At 42.2% G+C, this 16,436-nt stretch overlaps 1 protein-coding gene across 6 annotated transcripts in view; it reads left to right on the top strand.

Annotated features, from left to right (window-relative positions):
• Window positions 1-16,436, top strand: part of LOC100759473 (neuronal PAS domain-containing protein 3) — a 794,410-nt gene that overhangs the window by 559,918 nt on the left and 218,056 nt on the right. For all 6 annotated transcript variants that reach the window (XM_035445687.1, XM_035445688.1, XM_035445686.1 and 3 more), the window contains one exon: window positions 4,123-4,212. In XM_035445687.1, coding sequence (XP_035301578.1) covers window positions 4,123-4,212 — 90 coding nt within the window. The remainder of the gene's footprint in view (window positions 1-4,122; window positions 4,213-16,436) is intronic.

Genomic DNA, 16,436 nt, shown 5'->3' with positions numbered 1-16,436 from the left:
TGTGCCAGTTCTAGATAATCTAGCCAGCCAGCCAGTTTGTGCTACAATCCTATTTCTGCTTCCTGTGCTAAGATTACAGATGGGCGCACATGCCTACCTGATGCTTACATGGATTCTGGGGGTCTGAACTGCAGTCTCCATGTTGTCACAGCAAGCATTTCACCTGATGAGCCATCTCTGATGCCCGATGTTATTTTTAACGAGCTGAGTCTTTGTGCCATGTATACATGGACTCATTTTGACCTTATCAGAAAGTCTAGAGATGTGCCAAAGCTTTTATTTTTGCCATAGAGAATTGGCCAGTTATTAGATGGGTACTACTTTGTTGTTCAGCCACCCTGTGGTACCCATTCCTCCTCTTGCACTGTAGTAAGTACACAGGTAGGAACTAGTCTCATAAAACATACTTCTTTAACAGGAATGGGGGGTATGTGGATGTGGCATTGACATCTCTTCAGGACAGGCACTAGGTGCTCAAGGAAGGCTCCCCCAAAAAAGAAATTCACTCAGAGATGGATGTTGTAACAACATTGCTAAAATCCAAGCACTGAGAAGGCTGAGGCAGGAGGGTCACTGATGGTGAAGCCAGTCTAGGCTACAGAGTAAGTCTGGGAACCCGAGTAAGTCGATGTCTTTAACAAAACTCAAAAACAAGTCACGAAGAAAGTGGAGGGGGGACAAGAGAGAAGGGGTGGGGATCTAATCGGGACATACACAGATGATACGAATCTGAGGCATCCGAGTATTCAAATACTCTAACAAACCCATAAACAGTACTCTGGGGGAAAATAATTTCCATTCCTCTTAGTCATACGAAATGTGTGACATCAAGGGGTAGAGCTGGGCTCAGTAAGTCTACATGGAGCTCTTGCTCATTTCTTATTAGAAGTTACATGAGACACTGCCCACCACTGAGAAATTCAGTCTGACCGTAAGCCAACCCTTGTAGGCCCTCTAAAGTCATGGCAGCACTAGACCTCATCCTAACTCAACAACTAATTGCCTATCTGACTTTATCCAGCTAGATAGCCCCTCCATGCCTCAGGTTCCTCACCTGTGAAATGAGGGTTTCCATTACAGGGGATTATCTTCAGGCCAGCTCCACCTGCCCTTTGCTCGCCAGGAGCCCTCTGGCTGTCACCTTACCCTCTTGTGATATCCTCCACTCTCACTTGCTGAAGCATGTTATGGTTTGAAAAGATGGTCTTCATGGCTCTCTCATCAGTTCCTGGCTACTTAGTTGAATGGGAAATCTAGCAAAGCCCCCTTCCCAGAGGAAAGGTTGAAGGGAGGGATCCTCATCTACCAGAGTTATACAACATGAGGTGAAGATGTGGAGAAGCAAGATCCTTACCTTGCTTGAGGGAGGAAGCATTTTCTCCCTGTAGTACCAGCTTCCTGTGCTTAGCCAGGCTTGCCTGATACCAGTGTGTGGGAGATCCAACAGTATTAACATTCTGCACCCTGACGGGCTGACCTGGCCAGGTACTTGTGGTCATTTTGTCAATGGCAAGAAGCCCACATATCCTAGCAGTATTTTGTTTCCCATGTGATTTTAGGGAAAATCCACAGAGCAAAGGTGGACTGGTAATGGGGTGTAGAGGTGGCTCAGGAACTTTCCTGTCAGTCCACTCCCCTATTGTCTTTGGCCCCTGATGGGGAATGTACTGTGTATGTTTATCTTATTGATTGTTAAATAAAATACTGTTTAGCCAATGAGACAGCAAGTAGATGGGACTAGGAGTCAAAAAGGATTCTGGGAAATGTAGTAGAGAAGTGATGATCCAGGCAGGAAGTGACATAGCAAGGAGACTCATATTTAAGCGAAGGAGAAACAGGAAGGGCCCTCTTTTCCCCTCCGCTCCTGCTCCAGCGGCACAATGTGATCCACTGGCAGGAAGGGACACCGATAAGGCGTCCAATAAGATAACTCTTATAAAATATATAGATTTATGATAATTGAAACTGAACTAACAGATGAGAATCCTAGTCATTGGCTAAGCAGCACTGAACCTAATACAAGTTTCTGTGTATTCATTTGGGCCTAACTCGGGCAGGTGGCTGGTGTAAAGCTCACACATGGCAGTGGGGCTCAGGCAGCTTTTGGTGGAAAGATTTATCGTAACAGGCCACTAACAATCCTAGTCTATAATCTGAACAATTCATTGAAAACCATTTACGAAGTCATAAGCTCCCTTAAGTATAAATAGCTTCAGAAACACTCAGATTGTTTAGCTTTTCATTAATCTACACATATCATATAAATAGCATTTCAGTGAAAATCACTGACCTATCAGGGCTCAGATCCAAACTTCCAAAGCAAGATGGGCTTGTTGCATAACTTTGCTACCTTTTTTAGTGTCAGTGTGTAGAGAATTGAGATGATACAGTTATTCCATCAGCTATGTGAGGAAATTAAAAGAGGGTACATGTAGACTTCTCACTGCATGCTGTAGAATCAATGTGAACTGTTAACATAGCTGTGTGTTGATTTGCCCATTGTATAGTCTGATTTCTGGAAAACAATGCATTGTGCTTTTGAGTTGTTTTCAGAACTCACTAAATTAGAGAGCAGAGTATGGGGCCTCCACAGTTCCGAAGCAGTGTAGGGAGGTATTTAAAATGGGTCAGAAAACACAGAAATTCACACTTCGCGCTGATTTGTAAATGTATGTATGTGTATTCCCATATATATATAATCCTAACCTTTTCTGTGCTGCTTGGACAGAATATCAGAGACTAGATATTTCTCACATTATTGGAGGTGAGAAACCCCAGGGCCAAGGGGCTTACATCTAGTCAGGGCCTTCATGAGGCATCAATGCATGACAGAAGACAGAAGGCAAGAGAGCACTGGAGAGAGAGGGCAAGGAAAGAGGGTTAATCTCATCCTCAGGGAAAGCTGCCCCTGAGATGACTGACCCACACCAGCATGAGCAGTGCCAGTGAATTCTTCAGGGCAGCACTCTCTTGCCCTAACCACCCCCTAAAGTTCCCACTCAACACGGTTGCACTGGAAAATAAGTTTCTGTCTCATTGTCCTTGGGACACATTTCAACCATAGAATCTGAAGACAAAGATGACATTTTCTCCAGTATTCATGTAATCCAAACTTTATTGTTGAGATTTGCAAGAATGCATATTTCTACTTTTATGACTTTATTCCAACTTTCTGTATTTATAAAAGTATGTCATTAGTGTTTCCACATACCTTGTCCAGACATAGATTCCTGAATTTTGTAAATGGCAGCCTTTGTTAAGATCACTAAGACTTAAACCTTCCTTCCCTATGTGGACTTCTGGAGCCCACCTTGTTAAAGATGAATGACACAAAGCAAAAGCTGTGAGGATGGTGAAAGGGATGAAATGCATTTGATGACAAGAACTTGAAATAGAATATTCCTAATTTGAGTTGAGTGTGTAGTTGGATCCCATGATGGCGTCCATCATTGGTCAAACCAAACAAGAACTGCAGCCCTCATAAAGGACAGTTAGACTGGGCCTTCTAAGAGCCCAGTGACACTGTTGACAACTTTCATTCTTTCCAGCTTTTGTTAGTATTTTCTTTCTGTTTTGGTTCCCAGGGGCTACAGTAGAAACTCAGTCTGTCCCATTGCTAGGCAGTTTGTGGTGTATGAGATTCAGCCCTTACACACTCACTGGCAACATACCAACTCTTCCTATTTTCCTTATCATGATTGGTGCCCAGTGTATAGAGAGCATCCTTTATTAATTAATACATTATCAACATTCGTATCAATCAAGGCCGTAGAAGCCTTTCCCCCTTTTATTTCATTAGTTTCTATCCCTTAGCAAAGGAGCTTGCCAATTTACTGTCAGTTACCACTGTCAGAATCCCCCCAAATAAAGGCAATATCTCATAAAGTCAACATGATCTTATGTTATACTACACAGAATGAATCTTGGTCAAAATGACAAAGGCATAAAGGACTCTGTGAAATAGACAAGATCTTGAGGTCTTTGTCCCATTTGTTCATTCATACAAGGCAATGGAAACGAACTTAGGACTTTTATTACACATGAAGAAAAAAATGGCTTCAGTTCACTTTATTGCTTTATTACTAAGTGTATATATTAACATATTTATATTTTTTCTTACAGTCCCTGGATGGCTTCGTATTTGCACTAAATCAAGAAGGAAAATTTTTGTACATTTCCGAAACCGTCTCTATCTACCTAGGCCTCTCACAAGTAAGTTGAACAATTTAGATTCTTGGCACTGAATGTAAAGTCTCCTTTGGTCTACTGTTTTTCCTTCTAAAAGAGATCTTCTGTTTAGTGTGCATTATCTAATTTATTCTTTACAGGCCTCTACCTGAATCTTCTAAGTCAGAGAAGCCTGTCTGTGTTGGGCTTTCAGAATAAACTTGAGTTCCCCTCCCCACCCCACCCCCCAAGGATCATTATTAATTTATTGAGAACAAATGAAGTTTCTCCCGTGGTTGTTTTGAACTTTGAAACCCCAGTGCCCGGTAGGAGAGGGACACACTAATAGTGCTTCCCTTGTGTCCTATTACTGGATGTTTATGGAGTGCCCCGTGCTATCCTGGGAGCTGACACAATGGCAGGAGTCATTTGGAGTCAAGAAATGCTGAGAGACACCATTAAAATGTGTTGCAGGGAGGGTTCCTGCCAGGAAAGGGTACTCTGCCTTGGCAAAAACCTGCCTGATGCTGGAAGACAATTTCATAAAATAAAGCTGCCTTTCATGGTTTGCCATTTAATTGTTCACATGTGTTAGTCAGGGGGTAAAAGAAGAGATTGCAGAGGCTTGTAGGGCGAGGGACAGAGTCCTTGATTTTCTCCAGAAATACAAACACTTCAGTTCTACTGCATTCTGAGGCTCAGGTTGCATCTACAGCTTGCCAGCCTATTCTGAAATAAGGCCTTCCGCTCAGCTAATTATCCAGATGTGTTTGCGATGAAAGCACCCAACATCTGGGTATCTGTTCCTGTACAGGTTATGGGCTGAGTTTTACCCTTTTCGTTTGGTGGCTGGGAAAGGGGTATGCAGCCTCCGCAGGAAGGTTTTGTATGTGTGTGATGCTCTGCCAAGCAGGATAAGCTACCTCTCCCTCAGCTGCCTCCAGGCTAACGATGGAGATAAGCGTCTCTGGTCTTCTCATAAGCAGGCCCCACCCAGACTCAAAGCTTCTGAAGGTTGGCACAGCCCAAAGGACACATCCAGCTTGGCCGGAACCTTCTGGCTGTTAGCAGGCTTACTGGGAGACAGCTAAATCAAGAAAGACATTGGGAAATAATAGAGAGATTTGCTGTTTGAGGAAGGCTGGGGAAGGAGCAGAAACCCTGCCAAATTTGATTATTTGCTGTTGAGATTCCAAATGGGAAATGCAATCATGAGCCCTTCCTTGGAGAACATGTGTGCTCTTGACTGTAGTGTGCCCACCAATTTCTTGTGGACTCTCACAAAATCAGGGTATGGGAAGGACTGGTGTTAACTCAGTGTACATTCTCTTGTATGTCCCTGAGATCTCTCTTTTGTTGTAGCCTCTGATAGGTTTTAATCCTCATCTTAATCTGTCCAGAAATCTCCAATTCCAAATAGGGTGTTTCCCTGTATTGTTAACACAAGGTAGGGCTGGGAACACACTGTTGTGATTTTCTGATGCCATACTCTTGTTTTGTGTGGGTATCCAGCAGAGTTTAATAAGCCAGTAAAGAAGAAGGATGAATAATTAGTTTAAGCAGGTAAATGCTAATTAGGGAACCCCTGAAAAGCATCCATTATATACTAGCTGCAAACACATTTTACAGTCCTGGTTAGTGGTGTAGTCCAAATTCTGTCAAGGCAACTGCATTTTCTGTAATTGAGATGTGTATGTTTGCTTTGCATAACAGATGGCTCTGTATGCGTAGACTGATAGCTAGGAAAATAATAATTGCATTATTCTGGCCAAAAGAATATTAGCTCTTGGGTTTTGGCCATTTCAGGCAGTCCTCCTGCCAGCACAGCATATGCACATATATGGATTGGATTTTCAAGGAAATTGATGCGTCTGGAATAGTGTGGCCATCTGAAATATCATCTGTTCAAGGAAAATTTGGCTTTAACCCTGTGCTGGTTTCCCCTTTCTTTTTCTGCATCTCGGCTGCAACACTGAAGGCACTCTTTCCTTAAAATTAGAGACAGATCATGGTGCTTTCTAAATCGGCCATGTAAAAATGACCCGGTGTCTAGCACCTGCCCTGAGGCTGGCCACTCCTCTTCCAGGAGGCAGCAGGCTGACTTCCGGAGGCAGAACCAAGCTGTGACATGCATGGCCATCTCCTCTGGGTGCTGCAGTGTGGGCAGCAGTGGGCACCCCCAGGAAAAGGTTCATAGACTGATGAATTTTGAAGCAATACAACACTACTAGATGAGGGTCAAATGGGGAAAAGGGTGATTTTTGCCATATCAACTTAGCTGGGTTTAGAACAGAAGTGTAAGGAAAATTCCTGGTTGCCATTAAAATAGCACTGCATGTTTTAAGTGCATCAACCAGAACAGGGAGGCCTCTGCTGAACTCTGGGAAAGTTTTCAAAGCAACCAGTTCTGCATTGAAACAGGTCCATAAAGGTCCCTAAGCCCTAACCCTTCCCAGGTGTCTTTAGTTCCCTCTTGCAGAATTGAGATACAGAGTACCCAGGAGTGGCATCCAAAGAAAATAAGCATTTGTTCTCCCACACACACACACACACATACCCCACAGATGCCCACACACCTGTACAGAAGCATTAGATGCAACCAAATGTTTGAAGCCAAAGTAGTTTATGTATGAAAGTCTAGACAAGGAGAAGGCATCTTCCTTTCCATGTAGATTTGCTGCAGTGTGTTCCTCAGGGAAATAGCTGTGGGTATGTGAGCATGGCGGTGAAAACCACACGGCTGCATTTTTAATCACACCATATTCCTGCCTCCTCACCACGTGGTGGCTTTACAATGGCTTGTATTTACAAGAGAATTAGGGGTGTCTTTTTTTCACATAAGAAAGGCAAAGGGAGGGACTTCTAGTGAGAACTGTGGGACAGCCCAGGTAGAGAAAGCCAAGCAGGCTTCCTTCTCAATTGTCTAGTATCTGAGTTTTGGGCATGTTGGCCATTCTTTATAAAGTATTCCTGTAGCTTTGTGATGATGAGACTGGCCTGGGCAGTAGGGGAGTGGCCTTGCTAGATGGGTAGGTAGGTAGGTAGGTAGATGATAGATCGATTGAAAGATGATAGATAGATAGATAAATAGATAGATAGATAGATAGATAGATAGATAGATAGATGTCATAGATAATGCTTAGCACCCAAGGTGTGGTTTACTTTACAAGGAGGTCTCCCCCTGAAGGAGGGGCCTTACCTAGCAATGCTCAGTTTAGTTTGCATAGAGATTGAGTGCTGTGTGCCTGGCAATGCCTCTAGAGCTGGTGGAGACAGCTCTGCTCCCTGCCCTAATGGAATTGGCAGGGCTGAAAATAAAGAAAGAAAACAGAATGGCTTCTCCAGTGTAGAACATATAGCAATGCTATGGAGCCAGCTTTTATGAAGTTGCTTCTAAAACAGAAGGAGCATTCTCACCAAAGAATCCAAAACAGCCATTGCGTGGTAAACAGAAAGCATTTCTAGTTGATCCCAGACTTAAAGCTTGCATAAATATTTATGTGTTGGCTATATATCTACTATCAAAAAGAAGGTTTAAGATAAATGTATACAATAAAAAAATGATGGCAAAATAGAATAAGGAAAAAATAGAAATACAACTGGGTAATCTGTTACCACAGGGGTGGGAAACCACAAATAGATACTTTAAATGTCCCATGGACGTGGTTAATAAAGCTTTAGTTTTAACTGCATGCTTCCTGGCAACCAAAGCAAAAAGGGAAATACAGTCAACCATCAACAATAAGAAAATGATGTTCCTCAAAGAAAGTAAAGTTTTTCCGAGACTAAAATCTGAAAGTAAATGCCACATAGGACCCTTTATAGGCTAGCATAAAGATTATGGCAAACTGATTCACTTCCTATAGAGTTCATATGTACAGCAGAGCTATCCATGGCCAACATAGACATAAAAGGCAGAGGACATATGTATCAGTGGACCAGGGGATAAAAGTGGACTCACAGCTTCTGGAAACACCTTATGAAGTGGGAGATGCAGATGTTAGCATGGGCAAACCAAGTGTTTTCCCAGTAACCAAATGCTGTGGACCACAAAATAGGTTATAGAACAAACTAGAAATCTGAAAATGAGTGCTTCTTAAGGACTAGGACATCTCACCCACAAGCTGAAGGCTCTCCTGCAATAGACTCTGGCCACTCCCTTTCTTGTCCCATGCCCCACCCCTCCTACAAGTCAGTTTCTGGCCATGGCCGGAAGGAAGCTCTAGACAGGTACAGACTGGCTGAGTCTAAAACAGCTTAGGGTAGGGTGGCCAGGGGAATAAAACCTGAAAGAGGTGAAGGTAAAAACACATCAATGATTTTTTTAACCCATGCAGATATATGTTTACTATAAACACCTTTCCCCATCCTGCCATTCGTCTCCGTATTTTAGATCCCTCTGCGTTTGTTGTATAGAATGGCAAATAAAATTATAGCTACAGCACACAAGTACAAGGTCAAATAAATGACAGAGCTCAGTCTATTTGTGCAGCTATTCTGAAAGGGAACCATGGTGCCAAGTGTGGTTTATTTGAATAATAAAGAAGAATTAGATTCCCCTGATAACTTGGCTGAGGGCCAATAAATCACTGGAGGTTAAAGAGGCTGCAACTGCCATGCTTTTCTCTTGCTTTTCCAAGGCTCCAGCCTAAACTCTCCCCATGCTTTGATTCCCAATGCAAATCAAGTTGGCATTAGTGTGTGGTTAACACTCTCCTTGGGCTCCCATGCTTCTAAGCTCTCTCTCTCTGTGTGTGTGTGTGTGTGTGTGTGTGTGTGTGTGTGTGTGTGTGATGTAAGCTTTCATTAGGATTTATTACTTTTGTTTGGCATCAGCACATCCTAGAGAGTGGAATGTAAAGACTGGAAAAGTAGGCTGATTTCAACCTAGCCCAGCGCTCACAAGGGTTAGGGGACAAGTGCTTGCAGCTTTACGATTGGTGTTCTAATTCCATGCAGTGCCCCATAACTGGAGCTCCTTAACTAAACATGTGAAAATGTAGCTTTGTCTTCCTTCTCAAAGTCTTTCAAGCAGGAGTACCCTAGTTTAAAAAAGAAAAAAAAAAGTAGTAAAAGGTACCTTTATTTTCAGCCCCATGCCTCCCTCCCACCACCAAGATGTCTGCACTCTCCTGTATGAATCATAAAAAGTTCATCACTTCTGCATGTAACAAAGAAAAATGCCCCTTTGAATGTGGGAGCTCTGAGGGTTTGGAGACTATTGAGCAAATATAAGTATCAAAATAATTCAGAAAACAGTACAAGGCACAGTGGCACATTATCAATTTACAGCATTTAAATTGATAAATGCTTGGTGATGACGGCCTACAAGGGCACTTTGAAAAGCAAAGAGCGACCTGGAGAAGAAATTGATTTTCCCCCCTGAAAATGACTGCATGATGCATCATTTGACCGCATGCTGTCCGAGTGCTTGACAGAGATAATCTCGCCAATCCCACGGGTGACCTTATCGTTCTCACCAGGGCAACTTTGTCTACGTTCTGACTTTGTGTATGTCAAGGTTCCTCCCGGCAGGATCCTTGGGGGGAAAAAGTTCCTCTGTTCGATCCAGATATTGAACTGCTGGCTCTCCCCTTTCCTTTCCACCCCACCCTCCCAAATAGGCAAGCACGCCTCTTTATTTCCTCTATAATTCTGAACAGCTGGCAAAGCCTGCAGCCAGCCAGGGCTGCGCATCTTTGCAGACTCCGTGACTGACTCATAGCTCTGGTAGTTCTTTGGTGATCATGGCAAAGATCTTTTTTATTAGGCACCGTCTAGAGATTCCCTAATGTTAGGGAACACAGACCATCTGAAACAGAATGGAAGAGGCTAACCCTTTGCATACAGGACTTTTTTATTCCCTCTCTTCTGTAATTGTGACTCAGAAACATGAACCTATGTTAATTGGCAATGTTATTCAGTTACTGAGGGTGTTGGTCTCATAGCCTTAAAAGTCCTGTAGCAATGACGTACATCCCAGGTAACATGTCCCTGAGAGCCTTTGCCTTTGACTCCCAGTAACAGTCTCTGGGCAGAGATTTTAGGAAGTGGTGGGATTTTCTGAAGTACCGCTGGTATCCGGAAAACATTTTCATCCCTGAAAAGAACAGTTGACAATGCCCTCGCCTTCATTTTTTTTCTGTTGACATACACGGACGCATGCGTAAGTGTGTTTATCAACGATCTTCCTGCCACACAGCTTGCCGTTGATAATTACAATTCCTGATTAGCCATTTCTTGAAAGCGTCAAATCCCCTGCCTGGCTTGGCCCCCCGAAACCCCAGTCCCCACTGCCTCTGACACCCTCAGTTCACCGTCCTCAACCCCTTTTACCTCCTTCTTTCATCCACAACATTAATTCTGAGTGAACAAGACGTGCTTCCTTGCTTCTGACAAGATTTGCTGCAGTCTCATGCGACAAAAACCCAACACTCATTCCAGATTCAGAAAGTAGGATTTATAACAGCATTTTAATTTAATGTTGGATGTCGAACATATAAAGAGATCACAGTAGTACTAGAGCTGGAAATTGATGCCTTTTTTATTAGTGTCCTCTCAGAAGTGGGGGAGATGCTGTTTGTGCAGTGGAGCACAGAGCAAGCAGCCCAGTCAGATGAATGAGGATCTGCTATCTGCAAGGAATCATATTTCAAGCCACTGTCGGCCTCTATTGATGTGCTCAGAGTTGAAAGGTTATGCTAGTAAATGCCATCCGAATTTCCAGCATTAGAAATCGGTAGAATAATCTGCTACCCGTCACATTGTTCTTAGCCTCCATGTACTGCGTAGACATGTTTTACTTATTTTAATTCCAAATTAATTTCTTGTTACTGATGCAATTCTCTTTCTCTTCCATACATTCCTCAGTCCCAAAATGGAACTGAGTCTTTAACAGGGGGGGGCAGTGTCGATTGGAAGAAATTTACTGTGGCACCCTATATGAGAATCATGTTATTTTTATTTATTCCCAAGCAGTAAGGCTAAACCTTGGGACCTCTGGGCACCTTTCTTGTTAGACTGAATCACAGACTCTCTGGACAGCTCAGGATAGGCTCACCATTGTCAAGTATACAAATTGAAGATCTTAGATGTCTTAATTCTGGCACTAAAGTGAGCAGGAGAAGGAATGAGACACAGTGTTCTTCATTTTGTAGAGAAAGAAATACAAAGTCAGTAATACTTCCTAAGAAACACCCTTGCTTTATTTGTGTGGACAAAATGCTATTTTCCAGTTCATTTTTTGAATTAGAACGTGGGACAAAAGTAAGATTCAGGAAATTTAGCCATCGTTCTAAGTCCGTAATTTATTCATTTTTAAATAATGAAACGGTGTTTTTCTGAATTAAGCCATGTATTATTCATGCAGGCACAGGCAGCGTAATGTCCCTGGATTTCTAGAAAGCAATGTACATTTCTTTGCCTGGCAAGCACTATTTTCTATATGGTATTAATTTTATGGCTTATTTTATTATGCAAAGTTGGAAAGTAAAGATAATTTCTGTCCATAATGTGGTGCTTATGTAGACAATATATGCAAAATAATACCCTCCACCTGAGCCAGCTTCCTCTCTCAGCCTGGGCCCTGGGAGAGCCATGAGTGAATGCAAACTGCTCAGAGGAGGAATAAGAAATAACTTGACCTGCTGAGAAGGAGGTCAAAAAATCACTAAATTCACGCAAAATCCAAATTTCATTTCCAGATACACACGTTCAATCTGTCTTAGGGTTTAGGACTAACACAAGAAGTCTTAGACAGAGGTAATATGGCAGCAACTTCAGTTGAAAAATAAAAAGAAATTGACTTCAGGTTTTTGCATAAACTCTAGAACTAGACTGATGACCTGAGAAGTGATGCTGGTTTTAAACACCAGATATCCCATGGCTTACTGTTTTTTTAACCTTGCTCCCTCATTTGGGGAAAGTCTCATTTTCCTGAAACCATCACTTTTAAAAAGAATGATGTCAGTCCGTTCAATTATTTAAGCTATTTTGATGTGTATGTGTATTCACATACAGATATGTGTTAATGAGCAGACATGATTGACTATATTCTGGCTTGGGTTTTGTACCTACTGTGTTTTTTGTCTACAGATATAAATAATTTCCAATTCACTAAACAGCAAACCTGATTTTCCTTTGGGGTCTCCTCCTCCTTCCAGGCTCCTAGAACTACGGATTTACCACATTCAATAACAAGATGAAAACTTCTTCCTATGCTGTTAATTTTTAATGTGCTGGCAAATTAAATCTATTGCTTTCAATAGCCACAGAAACTTTTTGAGAGAAAGAGAATGTATGCAGAGAGAAGTGTTTCCTGGGAAGGAAGGAAGTGGTCTGAGATTGAACTTTTTTTCAGGGCAGTTGAAGGCCTTGGCACAGTTAAATGGTCTACCAATGGGCCCCAGTGTGTGCTTTATTGAATCTCAGGAGGATGTAGCCAGAGCATTTGGTTATTGGGTAAAGAACCATCAGTTATGTTTATATTGGGGTTTTTGTTGTTTTGTTTTGTTTTTTGTCTAAGTTTGGGCAGAAGCAAACTTTATATTAAGAATCCCTGTCCCCTTGGCTGTCTTGACCAAGAGAAGCACTGCTCTGGAAAGCATTGTTCTTTCAGCCTTGCTTTGCCATGCAAGTAATGGGCACTGGGCACCAGTTGGGAAATGGCTAAGGCTTGAAGGTACAGACACTGGAGATGGTGGCACAAATCTCTGGTTTGCATTATTCAGCCATCTTGACTTCCAGGTGTTTGCTCCTACTGTAATGCTTGTGTCTAGCAAATCAACCATCCTAATTATTAAACTTGGCATTTATTAAGAGCTAAAAGCATCTTCACAAGATGTGCTTGGTCCTAAGTAGGGCAGTTACAGAGAAATGCTTCTAGAAAACACAAGCCCCAAGGTTATTCTTTCCATGGAACATGAGGTTTTCCTTGTTTAAAGAATTTTAAAGTTAATGAAATTGCCAAATGACTCCACAAATGATGGTTGGTGCTACAAAATGTTTCTGTAAGTGCTGGGTCCTTTCTTCTTGCTTCTGACTATACTGAGAACCACTGACCTGATGATATCAGTATGTGAAGGCACACAAGAGAAGATGCAATGAGGTATTGCTCAGATCACTCAGGGATGACTTGAAAAATGGGGTGCCCTGTTGATAGAACTCACCCCTCCCTGTGACCATCCACACCTCCTTAGACTTGGTTGCCAAGTGCCATGAGAATGCCCTTTGCCACTTACTGAAGTCTGCACCCTGCTGAGGCAGGATGATACAAGTTCAAGAAAAATAGAACCGAGAACAAACACTACAACCATGGACTTCCCATTTCTTTAGTTGCCATTATGAGTATGTAAGGACCAAGAAAGGAGCACACCGCTGCTTCTCTACATGCCAGAACCTTTTCAATCCCAAGTAAATCAGGCAATTACCAAGAATCATTCAGCTCTTTAGTAAAAGCATGGGCTTGCAGCCTTGGGTGTGGTGTATATTGAAATTACAGGAGTTGAACTGAAGATATTTCGAAAATGTCACAACTGCTCTGTGACACTGGGTGATGTGTTTATCCATTCATTATCCCACAGAACACCTGGGGCGGCGCTCAGGAAATCAGATAGTGCCTTTTAAAATAATTATAAAAGAAGCCTGGATGAGCAAGCAGACAATCCCGAATTGCGATGTTACTAATTTTGAACTGTTTGGGGGCATCCGCTTCCAAGTCACAACAGTGTAATAACTGACTACAACTGTCAGCGGTGCTGAGGAGACAGAGTGCCAAGTCTGACTATTTCTAAAAAGCAAATGTTTCCTGGAGATGCGATCCAAGCATTCATTTTCTGTTTATAAAATTAAGACACTCTGTCGGTGGCATTTCCTATTGTTGGTTTCTGGCTGGGTTCTTTTGTATGTGTTAGACATCTAGTCAGTGGGGAAGCAAGAAAATGAGCCTGGATCAGGATCTAGAAAACCCAGCTTTGGTCTTGTGGGGCTACTAACAGGCTCCTAACCTCAAGTAGCCTACCCTGTGGTTTTTAAGGTTTTGAAGGCTCCTCCTTTACAATCTGCTCTCTCCCTTCACAGTGGGTGTGTGTTGTCCCCCACCCCCATTAGGTACTGGGGCAGTGTCAGGAGAGGAAGCCTGGAAAAAGTAGGCTATTTTATTTTTAACCTTCAAAGGAATTTAGTTGAGCAGATGCTACCCTGAGCTAGTCAGAGTAGAAAAGAAATGATATGGCTTTTAAAGGGCACATCTCGCATATCTACTGGGGTAAAGTAATTCTGGCAATGCTTCAAAGGATATAACTTTGGATGGCAAAGTAGGTAGGCTATGCAGTGAGATCACATATGGCAGGCTGTCAAAGTCTCCTACACTTTCCGTACATTTATATAAGTGCAAATGGAGTCTCTTAGATGACATCCCCAGCAGTTTCCTGCTAAGACTGCTTTCAGATTATCTGATATTATTTGACTAAATTATCTCTGTAGAAGCCGAGGACAACTTTTATGATCAAATATTTTGAAATTAGTTTTCCTCGTTGGCAGATTATCTGAAATATGAATTGCTCTCGTTTGAGCACTCGAAATTGAAAGGCTTTTGGTAATAGCAATTATACAAAAACAAGGGTACTGAAGTGCTGTATATCACGCTGAAGGGGATATGTTTATAGGTCAGTGATGTCAATAACTGGAGTTCTTACAGATTCCTCGTTGCTACCCTTTCCTTCCCAGCTAATGCAAAGGACAGGCTGACGTTCTTTCTAACGAGGGTATTTCATTTCCAGACTACATACTGATTTTACTGACTCCAGGCATTTAAACGTAGTCAATTCATATTTATTACATTTCCCCAACCCTTCATAGGGTGTCTGAGAATGTGGAAAATGGGAAATACATTAAAAACTCATAAAAATCTAAACAATTCTGAGGTAGTGCTCTCTGCTCATTGACTTGCCCCTTGCAGCTTCCTCAAGGATGTTTTCCTTTCACCCTGTGGCCCTCTGTTCATGAGTATGGATTTACAATTAATAATAATTATTAAGCACTTCTTATGTGCATATACTGTTCAAAATATCTTCATTGGGAGCTATGATACTAAGTATTGTTGGGTACAATTATTGTCCCCATTTTATAGATGAGAAAACTGAGGGAGAGAGATTAAATAGCTTACACAAGTTTGTACATACAGAAAATAACAGAACCAGCATTGGAGCTGACTCCACTGTTAGCCATTGTTACCAGTAGCTTCTGGGCAGTTTCAACTAGTTGGCTTACTTTTTTAATTCATTCAAGTTTTATGAGTTAAAAGAACCTAAGACTTGGAGCAATTAAGCTTGCAGCTTAGAGATGTAAAATAGAGTCTCTTGGTGTCAACATGTGAGATCTTAGGAAAGTTCCATAGATGTAGCTCAAAATCCTGATACCTGATGATTTTAGAAATATGCCAAGATTCAAGGGTGGGCTCAGTAATAAATAAGGGTGTGAACCCAGGTGTCCATGATAGATACTGTGAACATAGCAGCCAAGAGATAGTGGCCCTGGAATAGGCCTCCACTGATTCAATGAGAGTTGAATGTTGTGTGTTGTGGCAGAATCATGGAAACAGAAAATGTCGATGGCTCTCTCTGCCTGGAAAAGCTTGATATGCCGGAGAGATGACATTTCAGGGCAGGCCTCTATGGTCATTTTCCATGAGGAAAGGAGGGAGATGGTGTTCCAAGGAAAGGTGAAGCACATTTGCAGGGTTATGTCTTGTGGAAAGAGAGAAGCCTGGAAAGTGAAGGACTGAGACAAATGGAAGGCAGACTTTGTCCCTTAGGACCTTGGGAGCCATAAAATGTTTCAAAAGGAAATTGCAGTATTAAATCTATGCTTTAAGAAAAACAAATTTGGTCAAAGAGGAAAATAGATGGTAGAGAGCATCTTCCAGTTAAGGCTGAGAAATGAAAATGGTTGAAATGGGGCATGTCCCTGGAAATTAGGAGGTGATGGTTTAACAGGCCATTTGCAGGCAAGGTTGATATCTTGGTGGTGGGTTCTGTGGATCTTTAGGAGGGAAGTGTTTAGCAGCTTAGCTTGGTTACAGAGTGTGACCCATGAGAAGTCCATGGAACACCTGTTGAGAGAAACTGGAGAGAAGTTTAGAGTTCACCGCTCCAGGTGTGACAGTGATTGGTGCTTAAATGGGACCTGTGACCACACCAACTAGAGATTCTCAAGAGGAACTTGCAGTTCAAGGAGGGAGATTGGGGCTGGAGAGATGAATCAGTGGAGAA

Source organism: Cricetulus griseus, chromosome 5 (assembly GCF_003668045.3).
Source record: "Cricetulus griseus strain 17A/GY chromosome 5, alternate assembly CriGri-PICRH-1.0, whole genome shotgun sequence".
In the NCBI taxonomy this organism is placed as follows: Eukaryota; Metazoa; Chordata; class Mammalia; order Rodentia; family Cricetidae; genus Cricetulus; species Cricetulus griseus.
Note: the sequence above shows the minus strand (reverse complement) of the source record. Positions and strands in the feature narration are given on the sequence as shown.